This window comes from Salmo trutta, chromosome 37 (genome assembly GCF_901001165.1).
Source record: "Salmo trutta chromosome 37, fSalTru1.1, whole genome shotgun sequence".
Lineage (NCBI taxonomy): Eukaryota > Metazoa > Chordata > Actinopteri > Salmoniformes > Salmonidae > Salmo > Salmo trutta.
The window spans coordinates 15653453-15679209 of NC_042993.1; the positions used below are offsets into that span (position 1 = coordinate 15653453).

Consider the following 25757-nt stretch of genomic DNA (forward strand, 5'->3'; position numbering starts at 1 on the left):
GAATAGGTTATTTTGATCCTGGATGAACCCTTTGTAGGTTAAATGATAGTCATGTGTTAACTGGGTTACATCTGCCCTACTATTCTCGGTGAGTATGGCTGTAGGCCTATGCAATAAATGTCACCAAAAATAATTGAATGTCCTGCATGTGAATGGATTCTTGAAACTGTATTTTACCATTTTATTCCTCGAGGCTATGGTTTATTATGCTCTGTCAGAGGGGCATGAACCATAACTGAGTTTGCAGGTTTGCCTAGATGTATTTGTCGCTCGTTTCCAGCAACAAATGCGTATAATTTACAGGTACTAAAAGTGGACTCAGTCCGTTCCCACTGTCCTTGATCCTATTGCCCAGACTTGCCACTCCTGAATAAGGCTTGCTCTTGTTATTGATGTCGCTTGGCTTGTGCACTGCTGGTGCTGACGTAACCTGACGCACAAAGACAGAGGATCCGCCTCCAAACTCGACTCACTCGGCAACCAAGTCAGTGCTCAGTGCTGTGCGCACGGAGCCCCGTCCCCGCTATTGTCGTTTCTGCTCTGCTGTTTCTCTGTCATCCCCTTCCCTCCATCACTTCCTCCTACATTATAATAGTTTCACTGTGACTGCCTGCGGTCGGCTAACAAGGAAGCGTGGGGAGCGTGGCTCTTCACTTTCGTAGAGAGGGCGTATGGCGGACAGTCATTATTCAGACAACAACAGCCAAAGCATATTAATCCAAAACAAGCAACCGGGACGAGGAGAAATTCGAACTGCAAAATGGCAACAACCACTTATTCTGGATTATGGTCGTGACATGTTATGAACTCTTCGCAAAGTTTTAATGTCATGTGTATTTACTTTGTTTTTAGCGCACCATAAAGACAGCTTTCCAAACCCCTGTTTTGTATCGCTGTCAGTTACTTTTATTCATTGAAATTTGAATCACTGTCCTGGACTGCGTGGTCGTGTACTTGTCCTTTGCGTTTTAAATGTGGCACACTCACTGACCGCCGCCGTGCTGCACGAGTCCTTTAATAATTCAGGGTAAATCTGTGGACGTGTGTTGGCACCAGCGACCGACATGGGGGCTAAGCAGAGCAGCCCAGCCGCTAACGGACGGACCAGGGCTTACTCGGGTTCGGATCTACCTTCTAGCACCTCTACTACCAGCAATGGGAACGGTAGGACTGCAGCCATGGCAATGAGCTATCACTCCTACGGCCAGTCGGCTCATGGGGCCTCGGGAACCACAGTGACCTCCAGTCAACACATTGGCCCCAGGACGAGGTCCGTGGGAGGCAGTTCTGGAGGGTCTGGGCCAAGACCCCAGTCAGGCATCAACATCCCCAACAGCAGTGGAGCCTACAGCTCGCAGGAGTCTGGCAGCAGCACCCCGGAGGAGGCCGAGAGGGACAGGTCCAGCGGGGGGCAAGGGGGTCCCCGGTTGTTGATTGGATCATTACCAGCACACCTTTCACCTCACCTTTTTGGAGGTAAGAGACTGGCTGACAATAAGGTAGCAACATGCAGCAAGCAACTTGCGTCTGTGTAGTGTTGATTCTCAGTTTTATTCACGGAAATGTCACCTTCTCTGTCTAAATGGGTTTTCTACCTATTACTCACAAGTGTGGACCAAATGGGTCCTAACCTCAGTTTTACAGCTACATGCAACTTGGATGACATGTTTGTAGTAATAACTGTATAATAATAGTGTTGTAACAACATTTTAGATTGTTTTATTTATTTATTTATTTCACCTTTATTTAACAAGGTAAGCTAGTTGAGAACAAGTTCTCATTTACAACTGCGACCTGGCCAAGATAAAGCAAAGCAGTGCGACAGAAACAACAACACAGAGTTACACATAATAAACTAGCTTACAGTCAATAACACAATAGAAAAAAAAGAAAGTCTATATACAGTGTGTGCAAATGGCATGAGGAGGTATGGCAATAAATAGTAGCAAAGTAATTACAATTTAGCAGATTAACACTGGAGGGATAGATGAGCAGATGATGATGAGCAGATGATGGTGTGTAAGTAGTGATACTGGTGTGCAAAAGAGCAGCAAAGTAAATAAAAACACTATGGGGAAGAGATAGGTAGATTGGGTGGGCTATTTGCAGATGGACTATGTACAGCTGCAGCGATTGGTTAGCTGCTCAGATAGCTGATGTTTAAAGTTAGTGAGGGAAATGTTAGTCTCCAGCTTCAGCGATTTTTGCAATTCGTTCCAGTCACTGGCAGCAGAGAACTGGAAGGAAAGGTGGCCAAAGGGGGTGTTAGCTTTGGGGATGACCAGTGAGATATACCTGCTGGAGCGCGTGCTACGGGTGGGTGTTGCTATGATGACCAGTGAGCTGAGATAAGGCGGCGCTTTACCTGGCATAGACTTATAGATGACCTGGAGCCAGTGGGTCTGGCGACGAATATGTAGCGAGGGCCAACCAACGAGAGCGTACAGGTCGCAGTGGTGGGTGGTATAAGGCACTTTGGTAACAAAACGGATGGCACTGTGATAGACTGCATCCAATTTGCTGAGTAGAGTATTGGAAGCTATTTTGTAGATGACGTTGCCGAAGTCGAGGATCGGTAGGATAGTCAGTTTTACTAGGGTAAGTTTGGCCGCGTGACTGAAGGAGGTGTTGTTGCGAAATAGAAAGCCGATTGTAGATTTGATTTTGGATTGGAGATGTTTGATATGAGTCTGGAAGGAGAGTTTACAGTCTAGCCAGACACCTAGGTATTTGTAGTTGTCCACGTATTCTAGGTCAGAACCGTCCAGAGTAGTGATGCTAGTCGGGCGGGCGGGTGCGGGCAGCGAACGGTTAAAAGCATGCATTTGGTTTTGCTAGCGTTTAAGAGCAGTTGGAGACCACAGAAGGAGTGTTGTATGGCATTGAAGCTCGTTTGGAGGTTAGTTAACAGAGTGTCCAAAGATGATCATAGTTTACAGTCATAATGCATAGGCTATGATTCAATAACCCCCGCCTCATCCTCTTCCTCCTCCTTATCTTCCCCGTCTTCATCCTCCTCCTTATCACCATCATGTACTTTTACAGTGCACACCATAGTAAGGAGTGTTCATTATCGTCAGTGAATGTGATACCAAACAGCCTTTTTTGGAACGATGGAGAGCATTCATCTGATCTCTGCAACCACAACCCACATCATATCCACTTCAGTATGATACATCCCTGTCAATGATCATCCCACATTTAAAATAAAAAGAAAAAATGTATTTCACCTTTATTTAACCAGGTAGGCAAGTTGAGAACAAGTTCTCATTTACAACTGCGACCTGACATGACATATAGTTGTCGGGGAGACAGACTACCGTAATTTCCGGACTATAAGCCGCAACTTTTTTCCCACGCTTTGAACCTCGCGGCTTAAACAACCTCGCGGCTTAAACAATTTTTTTTCTCTCAAAAAAACACATTCACTAAAATGGGCCGCATGCGAAGAGCAACTTATGGTCAAGTCTGCCAGTGGGTCCTGACAGCGTGGAGCTGCGTGGAGGCGTGGAGGCAAATCCACTATCATCAACGGGTTTCGAAAGGCTGGACTGCTGCATGTTGAAGAGGGCTCAGCGGGGGATTTGCCTCCGGATGAAAGTGACGCAGGGGCGAAAATCTGATATCAACTTTGGAGAGGACAATTACATGAAATTTTCTCAAGAGCAATTCCTGAGAGGGACACCAAAAGTAGTGCTGTAACACATAGCCTACATTGTAATATGGTAAATGTATATTGAGGAACCAAAGAAATAAGGTGTTTGCCGTACTCCTAACTACCGGTACCCAAAACTACACAACTAATCACAACAGCAATACCATTGCCTTTAACAAATCTTAGTTCAGTCACCAGTTTAAGTTGAGAGTGGGGGTATCCATGGCATTTTCCAATTATGTTCCTATTTTACAAGTCAAAAAATTTGAGAACCTTTCATAATGTTGCCAAACAAAGACTCAACAAACTTACCTGAGACTCCCTGTCTCTGCCAGTCTGTCCCTGCATATCTGTCCCCAACTCTGCTGTCTGTGTGCCATCTGTTGCCTGCTCTGCCTAATGACATCATTGTGAAACATTTCCATTAGAATTTAATTTCTTTCTTATGAACATTTTATCAACTAGTCTTTGAGATATTAGGCTACTAGGGTTCTTAATATGCGTTTTGGTGTATTGAAAAATACTCTGATGTCCGTCTTTTATTTTTCTGCCATTTTTCTACCTGGCTGGCTGGCTGGCTGGCTACACATACACACAGTGTGTAGGTTATTTACAGTAGGAGATGGGCTTCTATCATCTTCTATCATTCTATTTGGGCTTCGATCTAAAAGGTAGCTAGCAAATGTGAAACGGATTAAAATGACAAGAGTTGACAGCTGTATGAGTTCACCATTTACACAACATATGCTGCAACCTTTTGTAATTTTAATAGTTTGTTTCATATTGGCTGGCTTCCAACAATAGCTGAATTTGCAAAGCTAGCGAGCACCAATTCAGTTTCAGTGGTGTTTCCTATAATCTTTGCTACCCGGGTTAAATAAAGGTGAAATAAAATAAATAAATAAAAGTTCCCTTGCCACAATTTAGCTTTTGCAACGAGACCATTAAATATATTTAAGACAATGGTAGAAGAGTGTAGTTCTGTTCAGTTTGGACTTCAGTTTATCGCTAACCTTATCACAGGGACTTTGAAGCACTAACTTACATCATCTGCATGCTGATCTTGGAATAAATTGACGATAGCAAAGATTCCATCTTTGACGACACCACATAAATGGAATAGGTACTAGCTAGCTTAATAGGTAATATTTGCGTGCTAGCTCTGCATATTCAGCTAGTGTGTGTGCGCGATTGACTAGATTAACCTCACGTCAGTTACGTTCATTGAGTGCCTTTCAGACAGTAGATACGACCCCTCTGTTACCTTGCCAACTAAGGAACTGGCAGTGGATCAAACCATTGTGAGGCAAAGGGTGGGGGGGGTCGCAATCTTTTGAAACTTAAAAACGCGCTATTAAGTGTCTATAATCAGCACAATTGCTTTCATTGCGTATTATTAATATTATTTAAATGACATAGTTATGTTTCAGTGATATATTGGGGGGGACAAATCATATTTTTCCCAGGATGGGGGGGTCGTGTCACCCCCGTCCCCCCCGGGATTTCCGCCCCCGAAGTGACGAGAGCTACAATGAAAACGATCCTATATTGGATGAAGCAATTCTGAGGCTATTCAACTCCGACACCGAAGGAGATGACTTCAGTGCACAGGAGGAGGAAGATAGTGACCAATGACTTTCTTGGTAGGCTACTGTTTACTGCAAATGTTTTATTTTTTGTTACAAGCCGTGTTTCGTTAAAGCCTATTTATTTTTGTTACAAGCCGTGTTTCGTTAAAGCCTGTGCAAAGTTCATTTGTTTCAATGTACCGGTAGGCACCTGCGGCTTATAGACATGTGCGGCTTATTTATGTTCAAAATAATAATTGTTATTAAATTCAGTGGGTGCGGCTTATATTCAGGTGCGCTTAATAGTCTACCGTAATTTCCGGACTAACTCTCACCACCAGTTTCAGCAGACCCTGATGTAGCTAACAGAGTGACATTGATATCTGCTTGAAGAAGCAAAGGTATAGTAGTTGGTTAAAAGTTGGTTATAGTCTACTACTGTAGTTATAGAGCAAGCTAAATAGTGATATGAGAATCACTCCGCCTAAATGAGGCTACTGTCTGTGTCCAGTCTAAGGTGAGACCGCCTAGTCCAGATCAGACTGTCAACTCAGTATCAGCAGGGCTTGGCATGTTTGCCTTTCTCTTCCGACATGCTGTTTGAGGATTAGTTTGGTCTAGGAATTTAACAGATTAGGTTCAGAAAACCACCCAAAAGATTGTGGTTACTTTGCATTGAGCTGCTAAATATGCAGACATGCTGGATAGAGAGAGAAAGAGAGATTACTTTAGAGAAAGTAATTTCACTCTGCTTTCTCCCCATCTCTGAGGGGAATTATGCTCATAAAACAGAGAGAAAGGGAGGGAGAAATGACATGGATTATCTGGGTCTGGGGAATATTTGCTCAGCAATTCTCATGGCTCTGAATGTTCACTTGCCACTGCCACTCTAAATCCATTAGCTGGATTCTCCTTCTTTAACTTTCAGAAAGGGAAGCTTCGACATGCCTCATCTAACATGCCTCAAGAAATGAATCAAGTCCAACACGGGATGTATCTCGATAGCCACCCTATTCCCTATATAGTGCACTACTTTTGACTATAGGAATAGGTTGCCAGTTGGGACGTACCATGATGTTTGTAAGGTTACATGTGATTGTCCAGTGATGGACCATGTTCATGTTTTCTGAGTTGAAGACACAGCTTTGTAAACCATGTTTATTTCAGGCATAGTTCCGTGAATCCCATTAGAATGTAGACCTAAACAATCGAGCACCAACCGATTGAACCATTCAATCATCAACTCAACCCATTGAATTTCTCTCCACATTCTGCAGCCCTGCTCATTCAGACGTTGCTTCTCCTCTCCCTTGTGCCTTCTTTGATACACTCACCCTGATCTCAAGCTGCAATTCAATTAAAACTCTAATTGGATTTGTCCTCCACTCACCTCAGCTGCACTGTTCACTCTCAGATAATATACACAGCCTGCAGAAGCCCTGCTATCGTTTCATAGGAAACAACCAGGTTCAGACTTCACAGATGTATTCACCTCAGCTACACTGTTCACTCTCAGATAATATACACAGCCTGCAGAAGCCCTGCTATCGTTTCATAGGAAACAACCAGGTTCAGACTTCACAGATGTATTCACCTCAGCTACACTGTTCACTCTCAGATAATATACACAGCCTGCAGAAGCCCTGCTATCGTTTCATAGGAAACAACCAGGTTCAGACTTCACAGATGTATTCACCTCAGCTACACTGTTCACTCTCACAATAGAATAGACTACCCAGCCTCCAGAATCCCTGATGTCACTTAATAATCTTAATGCACCACAGGCCAGCTATTCACTCTCACACAATATAGCCTACAGACAGTATATGCCTTGGGTATCATGTCTGGTGTAAGTTAATACTTCACACAGCTGGAGCACCTGTGGTGGAAACAGAGCAGCCATGTCGTTGAGTGGTTGAGTCGTTGGTTGCTCAGATGGAATTTCCCGGCAGCTCTTGTGTTCTGTGTTGAGAGGCCTGCCTGTTCTCTGCTCTCGACCTTCTTCCTGCACCCGTGTCGTGGTGTGCCATGTCAGGGTGAGCCTCAACCACATCAGCTCCACTCAGATGTAAACACAGTTAGAATTTAGACTCCTGTGTGTCTGAGAGCAGAGGGGGAATATTGTTTTACACACAGACACATGCATATATGCATATATACACACACACATACATGCACACACACACACACACATACCTGCACACACACACACACATTATTTTGACTGGCTGGGATCTACTTCTGCTTTTTGAGATTCAACAACAGTGCATTTTCTTTTCTTTATTCATGTCAATGAGTATTTCATGTTTAATGAGTTGAAGACACAGTTTTGTAAACCATGTTTATTTCAGACATAGTTCCATGAATGCTATAAGTGTTTATATTTGGTTCTATTGCTCTTTTCACTGGTGTTAGTGAGTGAGAGAATGTTGTTGTCCTTGGAAGGAGAGAGATATATAGGCACAGTGTACCAAGCAGCTTTCTGTCTACCGTTTTGGACTCTTTCTCTATGGCTGTTTGAACACGTCTCTCTCCCTCTCTCCCTCTCTCCCTCTCTCCCTTCATCTCTCTCTCTCTCCCTCTCTCCCTCTCTCCCTTCATCTCTCTCTCTCTCCCTCTCTCCCTCTCTCCCTTCATCTCTCTCTCTCTCCCTCTCTCCCTTCATCTCTCTCTCTCTAATGATAATGAAATAATAGTTTAGTGGCTGAGTCAGGGTCATGTTAATACAGTATTATCATGAAAGAAAAACTTGACCCTGTTCATTCCCCGCAAGCACCTTGCAGCCGGGTGAGGTGTGTCTTGGGTACAGGTGTTCTGTAACTGTTTTTAGTTATTTATACAGTTAGTAGGCGGTTTTCCCACTGAAAGCTGCTTGGCGACTCTTCTGTTTAACCTTACCACACATTTTAACTTACCCAGGGGAGCAGTGCTGCTGGTCGTTTCTTTGAATATGCTCTTCTACACCACAGATACACCTACTTTACCTATGACACGGCTGCCAAGAGCAATAATAGATGTGTTTATTTGATTTCTGAAAAGAAGTGAAAGCACAACTTGCCTTGTGAGACTATGCGGGGAGGCAGTTTTGACCACTGAGTAAGAGGGAAGCTTAAAAAGGCACATTAGGCGGAAATAAGACCAGTACACAAGTGTGTGCACGACAGTCGCCTGTTTGTGTCTGAAAAAATTGCTCAGTTACTGTAAATGTGTTTGTCTGAAAGCAGGAGGGTCCTAATTCTGGAACAGAGAAAGAACATACAGGAAATATACAATTTTGTCTTTTTTGTTTCTTTTTTTAAATACTAGCTAGTTGTAATATTGTGTTTATGTCGTCAGGGACAACCTGTAGTACAAAGTGTGTCAGGTGGTGTCATGTATCACATTGTTTAATCAGAGTCACACCTTTCCTGCCCCCACTAAGACGTTGAGGGGCCTGGAGCAGATTAACAGGTCCACACACCTGCTGTAGTAAAGGGGTCAACCGTCCGACCTGATCCAACGTCTAGCCCAGACACTCAGAAAGAAAACGTCTGTTTTGAAAAATGTCCTTCCCATTTCATCAGATTGAATTCCCAATGTATATATTTGTTCTCTACCTCTTAAAACACAGTGAGTAAATAACATGAATGGTAGGAGGGAAGACAAGCTTCAGAAGACTCAGTAGGCTGTAATTTTAGTGTCCTGCCAATGAAACTCATCTCAGGGGAGTCCTCATGGCGCTTCCTACAGTCTTCCTCTGTGTGGTGAATGACTGACTGCTGTGAATGACTGACTGCTGGGAGACAGACAGTGGTTATTGACTGCTAATAGTAAATAACTTGAAATAGATATTTCATGGAGTAGCAGTTTCATGGAGAAGTTTTGTTTGAAAGCTGGAGACGAGCTGGCTTGATTTACAGGCTGAAACGAAGGAAGATTGTCTCCCTGTGAGTATTCACTAAGATTGCACTACTGAAAGTATAGTGCTATACCACCGTCCTGCAGTGCTATTGGCTGGCTGCTGCCAATGGTGTCACACCCTGACCGTAGAGATCCTTATTATTCTCTATGTTTGGTTAGGTCAGGGTGTGACTCGGGTGGGAAAATTTGTTTTCTGTTTCTTTGCTTTTGGGCCGAGTGTGGTTCCCAATCAGAGGCAGCTGCCTATCGTTGTCTCTGATTGGGAATCATACTTAGGCAGCCTGTTTTCTTCCTGTGTTTGTGGGAGGTTGTTTTCTGTTTAGCCTCTGTTGCCTGACAGAACTGTACGTTTTAGGTTTTTCGCCTTTTGTTGTTATGTTTGAGTGTGTTGTGGTAATAAAGAATCATGAGCACTTACCACGCTGCGCTTTGGTCCATTTCTCCATCCAACGTCGGCCGTTACAAATGGCCCCCAGCTATAAGCCAAGTCAGATGGAAGAACAGGAGAGCATTAGAGAGAGTTGTCTCCTGGGTGAAATATTCAACTGTAGGTTCCTGTTCCATCCTCAGTGATGGAAGATCCCTAAGGTGTCAACAAGGCAAGACAAAAGAGTCTGTAGAATTATGCAGTGCTGGTTTGCGTGCGTGACCGAGTGTGCGCCCTTCGTTGTTTTTCCTTTCTATTGAATACGCTATTGTCCGGTTGAAATATTATTGATTATTTAGACAAAAACAACCTGAGGATTAATTATTAACATCGTTTGACATGTTTCGACGAACTTTACCAGTACTATTAGGATGTATTCGTCTGCATGTTTTGATCGCCTTTGAGCCAGTGGATTACTGAACAAAATGCACCAACAAAACTGAGTTTCTGGGATATAAAGAGGGACTTTGTCGAACAAAACAAACATTTATTGTGTAGCTGGGACTCTTGTGACTGCAACCATATGAAGATCTTCAAAGGTAAGTGATCAATTTTATCGCTATTTCTGACTTGTAATTCCTTTACTTGGTTGTAAAATGTTTGTATGCTTTTGTAAGCGGGGCGCTATCCTCAGATAATCGCATGGTATGCTTTCGCCGTAAAGCCTTTTTGAAATCTGACAAAGCGGCTGGATTAACAAGAAGTTAATCTTTAAGCCGATGTATAACACTTGTATTTTTTATGAATGTTTATTATGACTATTTCTGTATTTTGAATTTGGCGCTCTGCAATTTCACCGGATGTTGTCGAGGTGGGTCGCTAGCGGAACGCCTGCGCCAGAAAGGTTAAAGCTGTCTTGGTCTAAAGTGCTAGTAGCTTTGTGGTCTGTATTGAGCATGTGCTGTTGGTTGCATGTTTCTGGGTCTGTGTTGGTCTGTTTTGGTCTGTGATTTAGACTGTCTTGGTCTGTGCTTTGGTCTATAGTGGTGGTCCAGAAAGCTAGTTTTGACAGCTTCTCATCACTGCTTTGTTGAAGCACATTTGGCAGCGAGAACAGCCTCGAGTCTTCTTGGGTATGATGCTACAAACTTGGCACACCTGACTTCCGGCGCCGACAAAGATGGCCGCCTCGCTTCGCATTCCTAGGAAACTATGCAGTATTTTGCTTTTTTATGTGTTATTTCTTACATTGTTACCCCAGGTAATCTTAGGTTTTACTACATACAGTCGGGAGGAACTATTGGATATAAGAGCAACGTCAATTCACCAACATTACGACCAGAAATACGAAGTGGATCCTCTGTTTGGCCCACCACCCAGGACAATGGATCGGATCCCAGCCGGCGAGCCAAAACAACGGCACCGCAGAAGAAGGGGCAGACGGAGCGGTCTTCTGGTCAGGCTCCGTAGACGGGCACATCGTGCACCGCTCCCGAGCATACTACTCGCCAATGTCCAGTCTCTTGACAACAAGGTAGATGAAATCCGAGCAAGGGTAGCGTTCCAGAGAGACATCCGAGACTGTAACGTTCATTGTTTCACGGAAACATGGCTCACTCGAGACACGCTATCTGAGTCGGTACAGCCACCTGGTTTCTTCACGCATTGCACCGACCGAAACAAGCATCTCTCTGGTAAGAAGATGGGTGGGGGTGTATGCCTTATGATTAACGAGACATGGTGTGATCATAACAACATACAGGAACTCAAGTATATCCAAGATGGCGTAGCAGTTCAGTTCAGACGTCCTGTCGTGTCCCGTGTATATATATATTTACATATTTTTTTCTTCACTGATCTTTTTACATTTTTTATTCTAAATACTCAACCTCAAAGCACTCTCCTGCAACCCGCCTCACCAATTTAAAAAAGAAAGTATTATTTACCTCATCTGAATTCCACAACAGAAGCTAGCCAGAGGTTAGCCATTTTCACTGGCTAACGTTGAAGTCCAGCTAGCCACGGTTAGCTGTCCTCAGCTATCCATTAGCTCGAAAAGCTATCGCCAGTTTTTGTACAGCGCGACTCAGACCAAAGCATATCGGACCTATTCTCTCTCCTTTCCCCGATTTCTACCGCAGGCTCTGGACATTTACACCTGGATCTTGCAGCTAACTAGCTGCTACCTGAGTGACTATTGGCAACGTCGGTCACGGAATTAACACACATTATTACGGAGCTAGCCAGCTAGCCAGCTGAAGAGTTCCGTCAGCCACTCGTGGGCTATTCCTGAGCTAGCCAGCTGAAGTGTCTCCTGGGCTACAACTCACCTATCATGACCCGTTTTACTGCCGATGCGGAGCCCCATCGGGTCTTCACGACTGGACCACCGACGTTATCTGCCCGAGGGAGTTATCCAACTGGCCCCTTCGTCGCGACGTAACCTGATCGCCCATCTGCGGCCGGCTAATCGTTAGCTGTCTTTTCGGCTGCGATCTGAATAGGTCTATCGGACACTTTTCTTGGGCCACTATAACTAACTATTTTGCCAACTTGGACAGGTCCCCCCTTCCACACGGAACCCCACTAACCTACAGACGGAAACGCACGAGGTGGCTAAAAACAGACCTCCCTCCCATCTTCCACCAGCTTGCTACCTATGGCCCGGCTAGCTGTCTGAATCTCACTGGACCCTTTGATCACTCGGCTAAGCATGCCTCTCCTTAATGTCAATATGCATTGTCCATTGCTGTTCTGGTTAGTGTTTATTGGCTTATTTCACTGTAGAGCCTCTAGCCCTGCTCATTATACCTTATCCAACCTCTCAGTTCCTCCACCCACACATGCTATGACATCTTCTGGTTTCAATGATGTTTCTAGAGACAATATCTCTCTCATAATCACTAAATGCCTAGGTTTACCTTCTCTGTACTCACATCCCACCATACCTTTGTCTGTACATTATACCTTGAAGCTATTTTATCGCCCCCAGAAACCTGCTCCTTTTTCTCTCTATTCTGGACGTCACAGACGACTAATTCTTATAGCTTTTAGCCGTACCCTCATACTTATTCTTCTCTGCTCCTCTGGGGATGTAGAGGTGAATCCAGGCCCTGTAGTGCCTGGCTCCACTCCTACTCCCCAGGCGCTCTCTTTTGATGACTTCTGTAACCGTAATAACCTTGGTTTCATGCATGTTAACATTAGAAGCCTCCTCCCTAAGTTTGTTTTATTCACTGCTTTAGCACACTCTGCCAACCCGGATGTCCTAGCTGTGTCTGAATCTTGGCTTAGGAAGTCCACCAAAAACTGTGAAGTCTTCATCCCTAACTACAACGTTTTCAGACAAGATAGAACAACCAAAGGGGGCGGTGTTGCAATATACTGCAGAGATAGCCTGCAGAGTTCTGTCCTGCTATCCAGGTCTGTACCCAAACAATTTGAACTTCTACTTTTAAAAATCCACCTCTCCAAAAACAAGTCTCTCACCGTTGCCGCCTGCTATAGACCCCCCTCGGCCCCTAGCTGTGCTCTGGACACCATATGTGAACTGATTGCCCCCCATCTATCTTCAGAGCTTGTGCTGCTAGGTGACCTAAACTGGGACATGCTTAACACCCCAGCCATCCTACAATCCAAGCTTGATGCCCTCAATCTCACACAAATTATTAATGAACCCACCAGGTACAACCCCAAAGCCGCAAACACTGGTACCCTCATAGATTTCATCCTAACCAACGTGCCCTCTAAATACACCTCTGCTGTTTTCAACCAAGATCTCAGCGATCACTGCCTCATTGCCTGCACCCGTAATGGGTCAGCGGTCAAACGACCTCCACTCATCACTGTCAAACGCTCCCTGAAACATTTCAACGAGCAAGCCTTTCTAATCGACCTGGCCCTGGTATCCTGGAAGGATATTGACCTCATCCCGTCAGTAGAGGATGCCTGGTTATTTTTTTTAAATGCCTTCCTCTCCAACTTAAATAAGCATGCCCCTTTCAAGAAATTTAGAACCAGGAACAGATATAGCCCTTGGTTCTCCCCAGACCTGACTGCCCTTAACCAACACAAAAATATCCTGTGGCGTTCTGCATTAGCATCGAACTGCCCCCGCGATATGCAACTTTTTAGGGAAGTTAGAAACCAATACACACATGCAGTTAGAAACGCCAAGGCTAGCTTTTTCAAACAGAAATTTGCTTCGTGCAACTCCAACTCTAAAAAGTTCTGGGACATTGTAAAGTCCATGGAGAATAAGAACACCTCCTCCCAACTGCCCACTGCACTGAGGATAGGAAACTCTGTCACCACCGATAAGCCCACTATAATTGAGAATTTCAATAAGCATTTTTCTACGGCTGGCCATGCTTTCCACCTAACTACCCCTACTGCATTCAACAGCACTGCACCCCCCACAGCTACTCGCCCAAGCCTCCCCCATTTCTCCTTCTCCCAAATCCATTCAGCTGATGTTCTGAAAGAGCTGCAAAATCTGGACCCCTACAAATCAGCTGGGCTTGACAATCTGGACCCTTTCTTTCTAAAAATTATCTGCCGAAATTATTGCAACCCCTATAACTAGCCTGTTCAACCTCTCTTTCGTGTCGTCTGAGATTCCCATAGATTGGAAAGCAGCTGCTGTCATCCCCCTCTTCAAAGGAGGTGACACTCTTGACCCAAATTGCTACAGACCTATATCCATCCTACCCTGCCTTTCTAAGGTCTTCGAAAGCCAAGTCAACAAACAGATTACCGACTATTTCGAATCCCACCGCACCCTCTCCGCTATGCAATCTGGTTTCAGAGCTGGTCATGGGTGCACCTCAGCCACGCTCAAGGTCCTAAACGACATCGTAACCGCCATCGATAAGAAACAATACCGTGCTGCCGTATTCATTGACCTGGCCAAAGCTTTTGACTCTGTTAATCACCACATCCTCATCGGCAGACTCAGTAGCCTTGGTTTCTCAAACGATTGCGTCGCCTGGTTCACCAACTACTTCTCTGACAGAGTTCAGTGTGTCAAATCGGAGGGCCTACTGTCTGGACCTCTGGCAGTCTCTATGGGGGTACCACAGGGTTCAATTCTTGGGCCAACTCTTTTCTCTGTATACATAAATGATGTCGCTCTTGCTGCTGGTGAATCTCTGATCCACCTCTACGCAGACGACACCATTCTGTATACTTCTGGCCCTTCTTTGGACACTGTGTTAACAACCCTCCAGACAAGCTTCAATGCCATTCAACTCTCCTTCCGTGGTCTCCAACTGCTCCTAAACACAAGTAAAACTAAATGCATGCTCTTCAACCGATCGCTGCCTGCACCTGCCCGCCCGTCCAGCATAACTTCTCTGGACGGTTCTAACTTAGAATTTGTGGACAACTATAAATACCTAGGTGTCTGGTTAGACTGTAAACTCTCCTTCCAGACTCACATCAATCATCTCCAATCCAAAGTGAAATCTAGAATTGGCTTCCTATTTCGCAACAAAGCATCCTTCACTCATGCTGCCAAACATACCCTCGTAAAACTGACCATCCTACCAATCCTCGACTTCGGCGATGTCATTTACAAAATAGTCTCCAATACCCTACTCAACAAGCTGGATGCAGTCTATCACAGTGCCATCTGTTTTGTCACCAAAGCCCCATATACTACCCACCACTGCGACCTGTACGCTCTCGTTGGCTGGCCTTCGCTTCATAATCGTCGCCAAACACATTGGCTCCAGGTCATCTACAAGACCCTGCTAGGTAAAGTCCCCCCTTATCTCCGCTCACTGGTCACCATAGCAGCACCCACCTGTAGCACGCACTCCAGCAGGTATATCTCTCTGGTCACCCCTAAAGCCAACTCCTCCTTTAGTCGTCTCTCATTCCAGTTCTCTGCTGCCAATGACTGGAACGAACTACAAAAATCTCTGAAACTGGAAACACTTATCTCCCTCACTAGCTTTAAGCACCAGCTGTCAGAGCAGCTCACAGATCACTGCACCTGTACATAGCCCATCTATAATTTAGCCCAAACAACTACCTCTTCCCCTACTGTATTTATTTATTTTATTTATTTTGCTCCTTTTCACCATATTATTTATATTTTAACTTTGAACTTTCTTCAAACTACAAATCTACCATTCCAGTGTTTTTCTTGCTATACTTTGCCACCATGGCATTTTTTGCCTTTACCTCCCTTATCTCACATCATTTGCTCACATTGTATATAGTCTTATTTTTTTCTACTGCATCATTGATTGTATGTTGTTTTACTCCATGTGTAACTCTGTGTTGTTGTATGTTGTCGAACTGCTTTGCTTTATCTTGACCAGGTCGCAATTGTAAATGAGAACTTGTTCTCAACTTGCATACCTGGTTAAATAAAGGTGAAATAAATAAATAAATAAATAAATCAAAAAAGTCATTTTGTTCACCTGACTTAGAATTCCTCACTATCAAATGCCGACCGCATTATCTACCAAGAGAATTCGCTTCGATTATAATCACAGCAGTGTATATCCCCCCCAAGCAGACACATCGACGGCCCTGAAAGAACTTCATTGGACTCTATGTAAACTGGAAACCACATATCCTGAGGCTGCATTTATTGTAGCCGGGGATTTTAACAAGGCTAATCTGAAAACAAGGCTCCCCAAATCCTATCAGCATATCGGTTGTGCTACCAGGGCGGGCAAAACCCTAGACCACTGTTATTCTAACTTCCGCGACGCATATAAGGCCCTCCCCCGCCCTCCCTTTGGAAAAGCTGACCACGACTCCATTTTGTTGCTCCCAGCCTATAGACAGAAGCTAAAACAGGAAGCTCGCGCCCTCAGGTCTGTTCAACGCTGGTCCGACAAATCGGATTCCACGCTTCAAGATTGCTTCGATCACGTGGACTGGGATATGTTCCGCATTGCTGCGGACAACAACATTGACGAATACGCTGACTCGGTGTGCGAGTTCATTAACAAGTGCATCGGTGATGTCGTACCAACAGCGTCTATTAAAACATTCCCCAACCAGAAAACGTGGATTGATGGCAGCATTTGCGCAAAACTGAACGCGCGAACCACTGCTTTTAATCAGGGCATTGTGACCGGAAACATGACCGAATATAAACAGTGTAGCTATTCCCTCCGCAAGGCAATCAAACAAGCTAAGCGTCAGTACAGAGACAAAGTGGATTTGCAATTCAACGGCTCAGACACGAGAGGTATGTGGCAGGGTCTACAGTCAATCACGGACTACAAAAGAAAAATCAGCCCCGTCGCGGATCACGATGCCTTGCTCCCAGACAGACTAAACAACTTTTTTGCTCACTTTGAGGACAATACAGTGGCACTAACACGGCCCGCTACCAAAACCTGCGGGCTCTCCTTCACTGTAGCCAACGTGAGTAAAACATTTAAACGTGTTAACCCTTGCAAGGCTGCAGGCCCAGACGGCATCCCCGGCCGCGTCCTCAGAGCATGCGCAGACCAGCTGGCTGGTGTGTTTACAGACTTATTCAATCAATCCTTATCCCAGTCTGCTGTCCCCACATGCTTCAAGAGGGCCACCATTGTTCCTGTTCCCAAGAAAGCTAAGGTAACTGAGCTAAATTACTACCGCCCTGTAGCACTCACTTCCGTCATCATGAAGTGCTTTGAGAGACTAGTCAAGGACCATATCACCTCCACCCTACCTGACACCCTAGACCCACTCCGATTTGCTTACCGACCCAATAGGTCCACAGACAATGCAATCGCCATCACACTGCAGACTGCCCTAACCCATCTGGACAAGAGGAATACCTATGTAAGAATGCTGTTCATCGATTACAGCTCAGAATTTAACACCATAGTACCCTCCAAACTCCTCATTAAGCTCCAGACCCTGGGTCTCGACCCCGCCCTCTGCAACTGGGTCCTGGACTTTCTGACGGGCCGCCCCCATGTGGTGAGGGTAGGTAACAACATCTCCACACCGCTGATCCTCAACACAGGGTCCCCACAAGGGTGCGCTCTCAGCCCTCTTCTGTACTCCCTGTTCACCCACGACTGCGTGGCCATGCACGCATCCAACTCAATCATCAAGTTTGCAGACGACACTACAGTGGTAGGCTTGATTACCAACAACGACGAGACGGCCTACAGGGAGGAGGTGAGGGCCCTCGGAGTGTGGTGTCAGGAAAATAACCTCGCACTCAATGTTAACAAAACAAAAGAGATGATCGTGGACTTCAGGAAACAGCAGAGGGAGCAGCCCCCTATCTACATTAGTGGAGAAGGTGGAAAGTTTTAAGTTCCTCGGCGTACACATCACGGACAAACTGAAATGGTCCACCCACACAGAGCGTGGTGAAGAAGGCGCAGCAGCGCCTCTTCAACCTCAGGAGGCTGAAGAAATTCGGCTTGTCACCAAAAACACAAACTTTTACAGATGCACAATCGAGAGCATCCTGTCGGGCTGTATCACCGCCTGGTACAGCAGCTGCTCCACCCATAACCGGAAGGCTCTCCAGAGGGTAGTGAGGTCTGCACAACGCATCACCGGGTGCAAACTACCTGCCCTCCAGGACACCTACACCACCCGATGTCACAGGAAGGCCAAAAAGATCATCAAGGACAGCAACCACCCGAACCACTGCCTGTTCACCTCGCTAACATCCAGAAGGCGAGGTCAGTACAGGTGCATCAAAGCTGGAACTGAGAGACTGAAAAACAGCTTCTATCTCAAGGCCATCAGACTGTTAAACAGCCATCACTAACATTGAGTGGCTGCTGCCAACATACCGACTCAACTCAAGCCACTTTAATAATGGGAAAATTGATGTAATCAATTTATCACTTGCCACTTTATTTATATTAGATAATGTTTACATAACCTACATTATTCATCTCATATGTACGCCATACCATCTACTGCATCTTGATGTAATTAGATGTATCACTAGCCACTTTAAACAATGCCACTTTATATAATGTTTTCATAACCTACATTACTCATCTCGTATGTATATACTGTACTCTATACCATCTACTGCATCTTGCCATCCTGATGTAATGTATCACTAGCCACCTTAAACAATGCTGCTTTACAGTGGGGGAAAAAAGTATTTGATCCCCTGCTGATTTTGTACGTTTGCCCACTTACAAAGAAATGATCAGTCTATAATTTTAATAGTAGGTTTATTTGAACAGTGACAGACAGAATAACAACAAAAAAATCCAGAAAAACGCATGTCAAAAATGTTATAAAATGATTTGCATTTTAATGAGGGAAATAAGTATTTGACCCCTCTGTAAAACATGACTTAGTACTTGGTGGCAAAACCCGTGTTGGCAATCACAGAGGTCAGACGTTTCTTGTAGTTGGCCACCAGGTTTGCACACATCTCAGGAGGGATTTTGTCCCACTCCTCTTTGCAGATCTTCTCCAAGTTATTAAGGTTTTGAGGCTGACGTTTGGCAACTCGAACCTTCAGCTCCCTCCACAGATTTTCTATGGGATTAAGGTCTGGAGACTGGCTAAGCCACTCCAGGACCTTAATGTGCTTCTTCTTGAGCCACTCCTTTGTTGCCTTGGCCATGTGTTTAGGGTCATTGTCATGCTGGAATACCCATCCACGACCCATTTTCAATGCCCTGGCTGAGGGAAGGAGGTTCTCACCCAAGATTTGACGGTACATGGCCCCGTCCATCGTCCCTTTGATGCGGTGAAGTTGTCCTGTCCCCTTAGCAGAAAAACACCCCCAAAGCATAATGTTTCCACCTCCATGTTTGACGGTGGAGATGGTGTTCTTGGGGTCATAGGCAGCATTCCTCCTCCTCCAAACATGGCGAGTTGAGTTGATGTCAAAGAGCTCCATTTTGGTCTCATCTGACCACAACACTTTCACCAGTTGTCCTCTGAATCATTCAGACGTTCATTGGCAAACTTCAGACGGGCATGTATATGTATTCTTGAGCAGGGGGACCTTGCGGGCGCTGCAGGATTTCAGTCCTTCACGGCGTAGTGTGTTACCAATTGTTTTCTTGGTGACTATGGTCCCAGCTGCCTTGAGATCATTGACAAGATCCTCCCGTGTAGTTCTGGGCTGATTCCTCACCGTTCTCATGATCATTGCAACTCCACGAGGTGAGATCTTGCATGGAGCCCCAGGGCGAGGGATATTGACAGTTCTTTTGTGTTTCTTCCATTTGCGAATAATTGCACCAAATGTTGTCACCTTCTCACCAAGCTGCTTGGCGATGGTCTTGTAGCCCATTCCAGCCTTGTGTAGGTCTACAATCTTGTCCCTGAAATCCTTGGAGAGCTCTTTGGTCTTGGCCATGGTGGAGAGTTTGGAATCTGATTGATTGATTGCTTCAGTGGACAGGTGTCTTTTTTACAGGTAACAAGCTGCGGTTAGGAGCACTCCCTTTTAGAGTGTGCTCCTAATCTCAGCTCGTTACCTGTATAAAAGACACTTGGGAGCCAGAAACCTTTCTGATTAAGAGGGGGTCAAATACTTATTTCCCTCATTAAAATGCAAATCAATTTATAACATTTTTGACATGCGCTTTTCTGGATATTTTTGTTGTTATTCGGTCTCTTGCTGTTCAAATAAATACTCCATTAAAATTATAGACTGATCCTTTCTGTGTCAGTGGGCAAATGTACAAAATCAGCAGGGGATCAAATACTTTTTTCCCCCACTGTATATGTTTTCATACCCTACAATACTCATCTCATATGTATATACTGTACTCCATACCATCTACTACATCTTGCCTATGCCGTTCGGCCATCACTCATTTATATATTTTTATGTACATATTCGTATTCGTTCCTTTACACTTGTGTGTACAAGGTAGTTGTTGTGGAATTGGTAGATTACTTGTTAGATATTACTGCGTGGTCGGAACTAGAAGCACAAGCATTTCGCTACACTTGCGTTAACACCTGCTAACCATGTGTATGTGACAAATAAATGTGATTTGATTTGGGGAGTTTCTCCCATTTTTCTCTGCAGATCTTCTCAAGCTTTGTCTGGATGGATGTGGAGCGTCGCTGCGCAGCTATTTTCAGGTGTCTCTAGAGATGTTCAATCGGTTCAAGTCCAGGCTTTGGCTGGGCCACTCAAGGACATTCAGAGACTTGTCCCGAAGCCACTCCTGCGTTGTCTTGGCTGTGTGCTTAGGGTAGTTGTCCTGTTGGAAGGTGAACCTTTGCGCTAGTCTGAGGTCCTGAGTGCTCTGGAGCAGATTTTCATCCAGGACTTCTCTGTACTTTGCTCCGTTCATCTTTCCCTCGATCCTTACTAGTGTCCCAGTCCCTGCCGCTGAAAAACATCCCCACAGCATGATGCTGCCACCACCATGCTTCACCGTAGGGATGGAGCCAGGTTTCCTCAAGACGTGACACTTGGCATTCAGGCCAAAGACTTCAATCTTGATTTTATCAGACCAGAGAATCTTGTTTCCCATGGTCTGAGAGTCATAGGTGCCTTTTGGAAAACTCCAAACAGGCTGTCATGTGCCTTTTACTGAGCAATGGCTTCCGTCTGGCCACTCTACCATAGAGGTCTGATTGGTAGAGTGCTGCAGAGATGTTTGTCCTTCTGGAATGTTCTCTGATCTCCACAGAGGAACTTTGGTGCTCAGTCAGCGTTGCCATCGGGTTCTTGGTCACCTCCCTGACCAAGGCCCTTCTCTCCCGATTGCTCACTTTGGCCGGGCGGCCAGCTCTAGGAAGAGTCTTGGTGGTTCCAAACTTCTTCTATTTAAGACTGATGGAGGCCACTGTGTTCTTGGGGACCTTCAATGCTGCAGTAATTTGTTGGTACCCTTCCCCAGATCTGTTCCTCGACACAATCATGTCTCGGAGCTTTACAGGCAATTCCTTCGACCTCTTGGCTTGGTTTTTGCTCTGACATGCACAGTCAACTGTGGGACCTTATATAGACAGGTGGTTGCCTTTCCAAATCAAGTCAAATCAATTTAATTTACCACAGGTGGACTCCAATCAAGTTGTAGAAACATCTCAAGGATGATCAATGGAAACAGGATGCACCTGAGCTCAATTTCGAGTCTCATATCAAAAGGTCTGAATACTGAATATTTCTGTTTTTTATTCATTCATTCTGACTGCAACATTCTAGCAGTGCAATTAATACATTTCATATATGCTATTGCAAAAATAATACTTTAGTTGTCTTTATGAAGGCCTTGGGTAACTTTAGAATACTATTTTTATTTTATTTCAAATAACACAATAGCATGTTCATTAGTTTATGTTACTACAGGCTACATTAAAAAAAAAAACATTGTTTCAAGTGTTCAATCAATTTATTTGGTGGATTGAGATTGTTACAACTATGAAACAGAATGCATCTGTGTTGGATCACGGTAACAGTTTATTTTTATTACCACAAAATACCAATACATCAGTAGCCTAAATAGTGAAACGCAGCACAAACGCAATAATGCCATTATAATGAGTAGTGTCGGTATGACAGCAGTCAAACATAGTCAGCTCGGGCTTGTGTGCAATGGCATCAGTTGGATTTCATTTAGCTTTTATCCACTTGTCCTAACAGTTGACTCAATATTCATACCTTTCACTTGCTTGACACACTTTGACATGCTTTGTTTGGTTGTAGTGGGTAATAGTCTCCGGTTTCCTCTTGTTGTGTCCCGTCGTCTTCGACGTTGTGGAGTACAACGGTTGTGCAGGTGCCTTATTTTGCACAGAGGGAGGGAGCTCCCATCTCACTTTGTTCATGTTGCCGGCAGAATTGTTTTCTTTGCAAGCAACTTGTTCGCCAATGACAGTGAAGTGAAGAAAATGTCCATGGTGACATTTCTCCCCTTGCCAACGCAAGGTTCCACAAGCCTCATCACCACATTCTTCGACACTGGCTCACCTGCTGCCGATGTGGATATTTTCCCAGATATTGAAAGCCGTTCAGCATGTACAATTACGCATGCTCTCACTGTGTAGCCTGCTCCAAGTAGGTCAAAGTAGACTGATAAGACTGCTTTTGTTCGGTGGACTGATATTGGGTACATACCATCTGAAGATTAGATTTAGAATGGATCAATACAGTAGAATGGCCTGCCCTGTTCTTCGTTCACAATTGGTGATTACATAATTATGATCGTTCGCTTCCCCTCGGTCATCAACTCACCCCATTCTCCCTCTTTCTCCCCATCATACTTTAATTAAATAATTTAATATGTTGTTATATGTGTGAAATTAGTTTCGGTAGGGTTTAGGTTGAAGGCAATTATCCGGGTGATTATCAGCTGGACAATGTGCTTTCAACTGTCGGTCAGGAGGCAGTGTGTTATATAGACTTATTTAGGAAAAGTCAAGGACGGAGCGGAGCAGGCCCTACTGTCAGGAGGCAGTGTGTTATATAGACTTATTTAGGAAAAGTCAAGGACGGACCGGAGCAGGCCCTACTGTCAGGAGGCAGTGTGTTATATAGGCTTATTTAGGAAAAGTCAAGGACGGAGCGGAGCAGGCCCTACTGTCAGGAGGCAGTGTGTTATATAGGCTTATTTAGGAAAAGTCAAGGACGGAGCGGAGCAGGCCCTACTGTCAGGAGGCAGTGTGTTATATAGACTTATTTAGGAAAAGTCAAGGACGGAGCGGAGCAGGCCCTACTGTCAGGAGGCAGTGTGTTATATAGGCTTATTTAGGAAAAGTCAAGGACGGAGCGGAGCAGGCCCTACTGTCAGGAGGCAGTGTGTTATATAGGCTTATTTAGGAAAAGTCAAGGACGGAGCGGAGCAGGCCCTACTGTCAGGAGGCAGTGTGTTATATAGGCTTATTTAGGAAAAGTCAAGGACGGAGCGGAGCAGGCCCTACTGTCAGGAGGCAGTGTGTTATATAGGCTTATTTAGGAAAAGTCAAGGACGGAGCGGAGCAGGCCCTACTGTCAGGAGGCAGTGTGTTATATAGACTTATTTAGGAAAAGTCAAGGACGGAGCGGAGCAGGCCCTACTGTCAGGAGGCAGTGTGTTATATAGGCTTATTTAGGAAAAGTCAAGGACGGAGCGGAGCAGGCCCTACTGTCAGGAGGCAGTGTGTTATATAGGCTTATTTAGGAAAAGTCAAGGACGGAGCGGAGCAGGCCCTACTGTCAGGAGGCAGTGTGTTATATAGACTTATTTAGGAAAAGTCAAGGACGGACCGGAGCAGGCCCTACTGTCAGGAGGCAGTGTGTTATATAGACTTATTTAGGAAAAGTCAAGGACGGAGCGGAGCAGGCCCTACTGTCAGGAGGCAGTGTGTTATATAGGCTTATTTAGGAAAAGTCAAGGATGGAGCGGAGCAGGCCCTACTGTCAGGAGGCAGTGTGTTATATAGGCTTATTTAGGAAAAGTCAAGGACGGAGCGGAGCAGGCCCTACTGTCAGGAGGCAGTGTGTTATATAGACTTATTTAGGAAAAGTCAAGGACGGAGGGGGGCATGACTTAAAAAACGGCAGAGTAATAAAATGAATAAATTCATGAGCGGTCAAAATGAGAAGAATAAGGGTGATCAAAGGTGAAAGAAAGAAGTGTGTGTGTGTGAGAGAGTGAGAGAGAGAGAGGAGGAGAGGAGTACATCTGACGAAATGGCTGCAGTGCAGAGCTAACAAATTGAAAAATCAATTGCGGTTGAGCTGCCGATGGGAGTAAACATATTTATTATGGACTGAATATATCAGCATTTGTCTCCTATAACCGGCATGGTTGGATTACAGAGGAAGGCCTGGTCAAGAGAGAGTGTGTGTGTGTATGTGTGTTTGTGTGTATGTGTGTGTGTGTGTGAGAAACTACAGTGGTATAATAATAGCTTTTATGTCAAATCAGCAGTGAAAATACTGCTTCCCAGATTGACTCAAGCTGACCCTGAACAACAAATCACTTCTTCTGGAATTACTTTTGTCATGTAATCTCTCATGCGACAGTGATCAAAGTACAGGAGCATGGGTAATGCCTTTCTCACCACTCACTTACTGCAGTCATGTGAAACACACACACACACACACACACACACACACACACACACACACACACTCACTGACTGAGAGATAGAGAGTGTCACTGTCTTGTTTTGCCTGATTACTGTCCTGTGTTATTCCCATGTTGGACTACCGTCCTCATAATCTAGCAATACTAGCATAAAGAAATGCTTGAGAGGCCTCTCTCTCTCCGTTAACTCCTCCTCTCACCCCTCGTCTCTCCTCTCCAGCACAGCGTGCGCTTGATATTTCATGCCCGTCTCTGTGCCTGCCTGCCTGACGCCCAGTGCATTTGGCTGCATACATTAATTAATTTGTGATGGCTCTCCTTCATTCTCTTCAAACTGGCACATTCTTCTGCTCTCAACTTGTAGAGGCAAGAGCTCAAAGTGAAAGTCGGGGGAGGGGAGAGAGAGGGATTGGGGAGAGGGAGGGAGGGAGGGGGAGAGAGATGGTAGAAAGGCAATTCCTTCAACTTGATAGATAGAATGATAAAGGAAGTGATCAGGAGAGGATAGAGTAAAAGACAAACAGGATGTCCCAGAATTCACTATGGGTTGTTGAGTATGGAGTACAGAATGGGTGATTTGGGGGAGTGATAGATGACATGATGATGGGACATAGCGAGCTACCTTGCCCTTATTTTCTCAGTTAGAGCAAGGTGGGTCTCGCTCAATCATTGACCACAGTGACAGCTAATCTATACTGAGCCCTGCCTCACCTTAGTCACCTGTAGACAACCCACGCTGTCATTAAAATGGAAATTCCCCACCGCGCACACACACACACACACACACACACACACACACACACACACTCTGACACTCCATTATGCCATATCGCTGGTTAGTGTGTCCCAACAACAAGTTGTTAGTTTGTGGATGTGACTATGCATAAGGTTCTGCCTAATTATTAACCTGCCTCTTTAAGTTTCCTCTCTGTGATGAACGCAGGCTGTTGTTCTGTTTAGACGCTGGTTGTTTGTGTCTGCCTGCATTTGTCTTGTCTGTCTGGCTGTCCATCCATCCATCTGTCTGTCTGTTTGTCCGTTAGCCAGCAGCTGCTCTCCCCTCTCCGTCCCAGGCCTGACAGTCATCCATCTGTCTGTCTGTTTGTCCGTTAGCCAGCAGCTGGTCTCCCCTCTCCGTCCCAGGCCTGACAGTCATCCATCTGTCTGTCTGTCTGTTTGTCTGTTAGCCAGCAGCTGGTCTCCCCTCTCTGTCCCAGGCCTGACAGTCATCCATCTGTCTGTCTGTTTGTCTGTTAGCCAGCAGCTGGTCTCCCCTC

General features: G+C 45.0%; 1 protein-coding gene across 1 annotated transcript in view; it reads left to right on the plus strand.

The window, feature by feature from the left end:
• The first annotated feature begins 446 nt into the window (after window positions 1-446).
• LOC115177466 (E3 ubiquitin-protein ligase znrf2) overlaps window positions 447-25757 on the plus strand; it is a 93971-nt gene continuing 68660 nt past the window's right edge. The window contains exon 1 of the mRNA XM_029738266.1: window positions 447-1476. Coding sequence (XP_029594126.1) covers window positions 1065-1476 — 412 coding nt within the window. The 5' untranslated portion in view covers window positions 447-1064. The remainder of the gene's footprint in view (window positions 1477-25757) is intronic.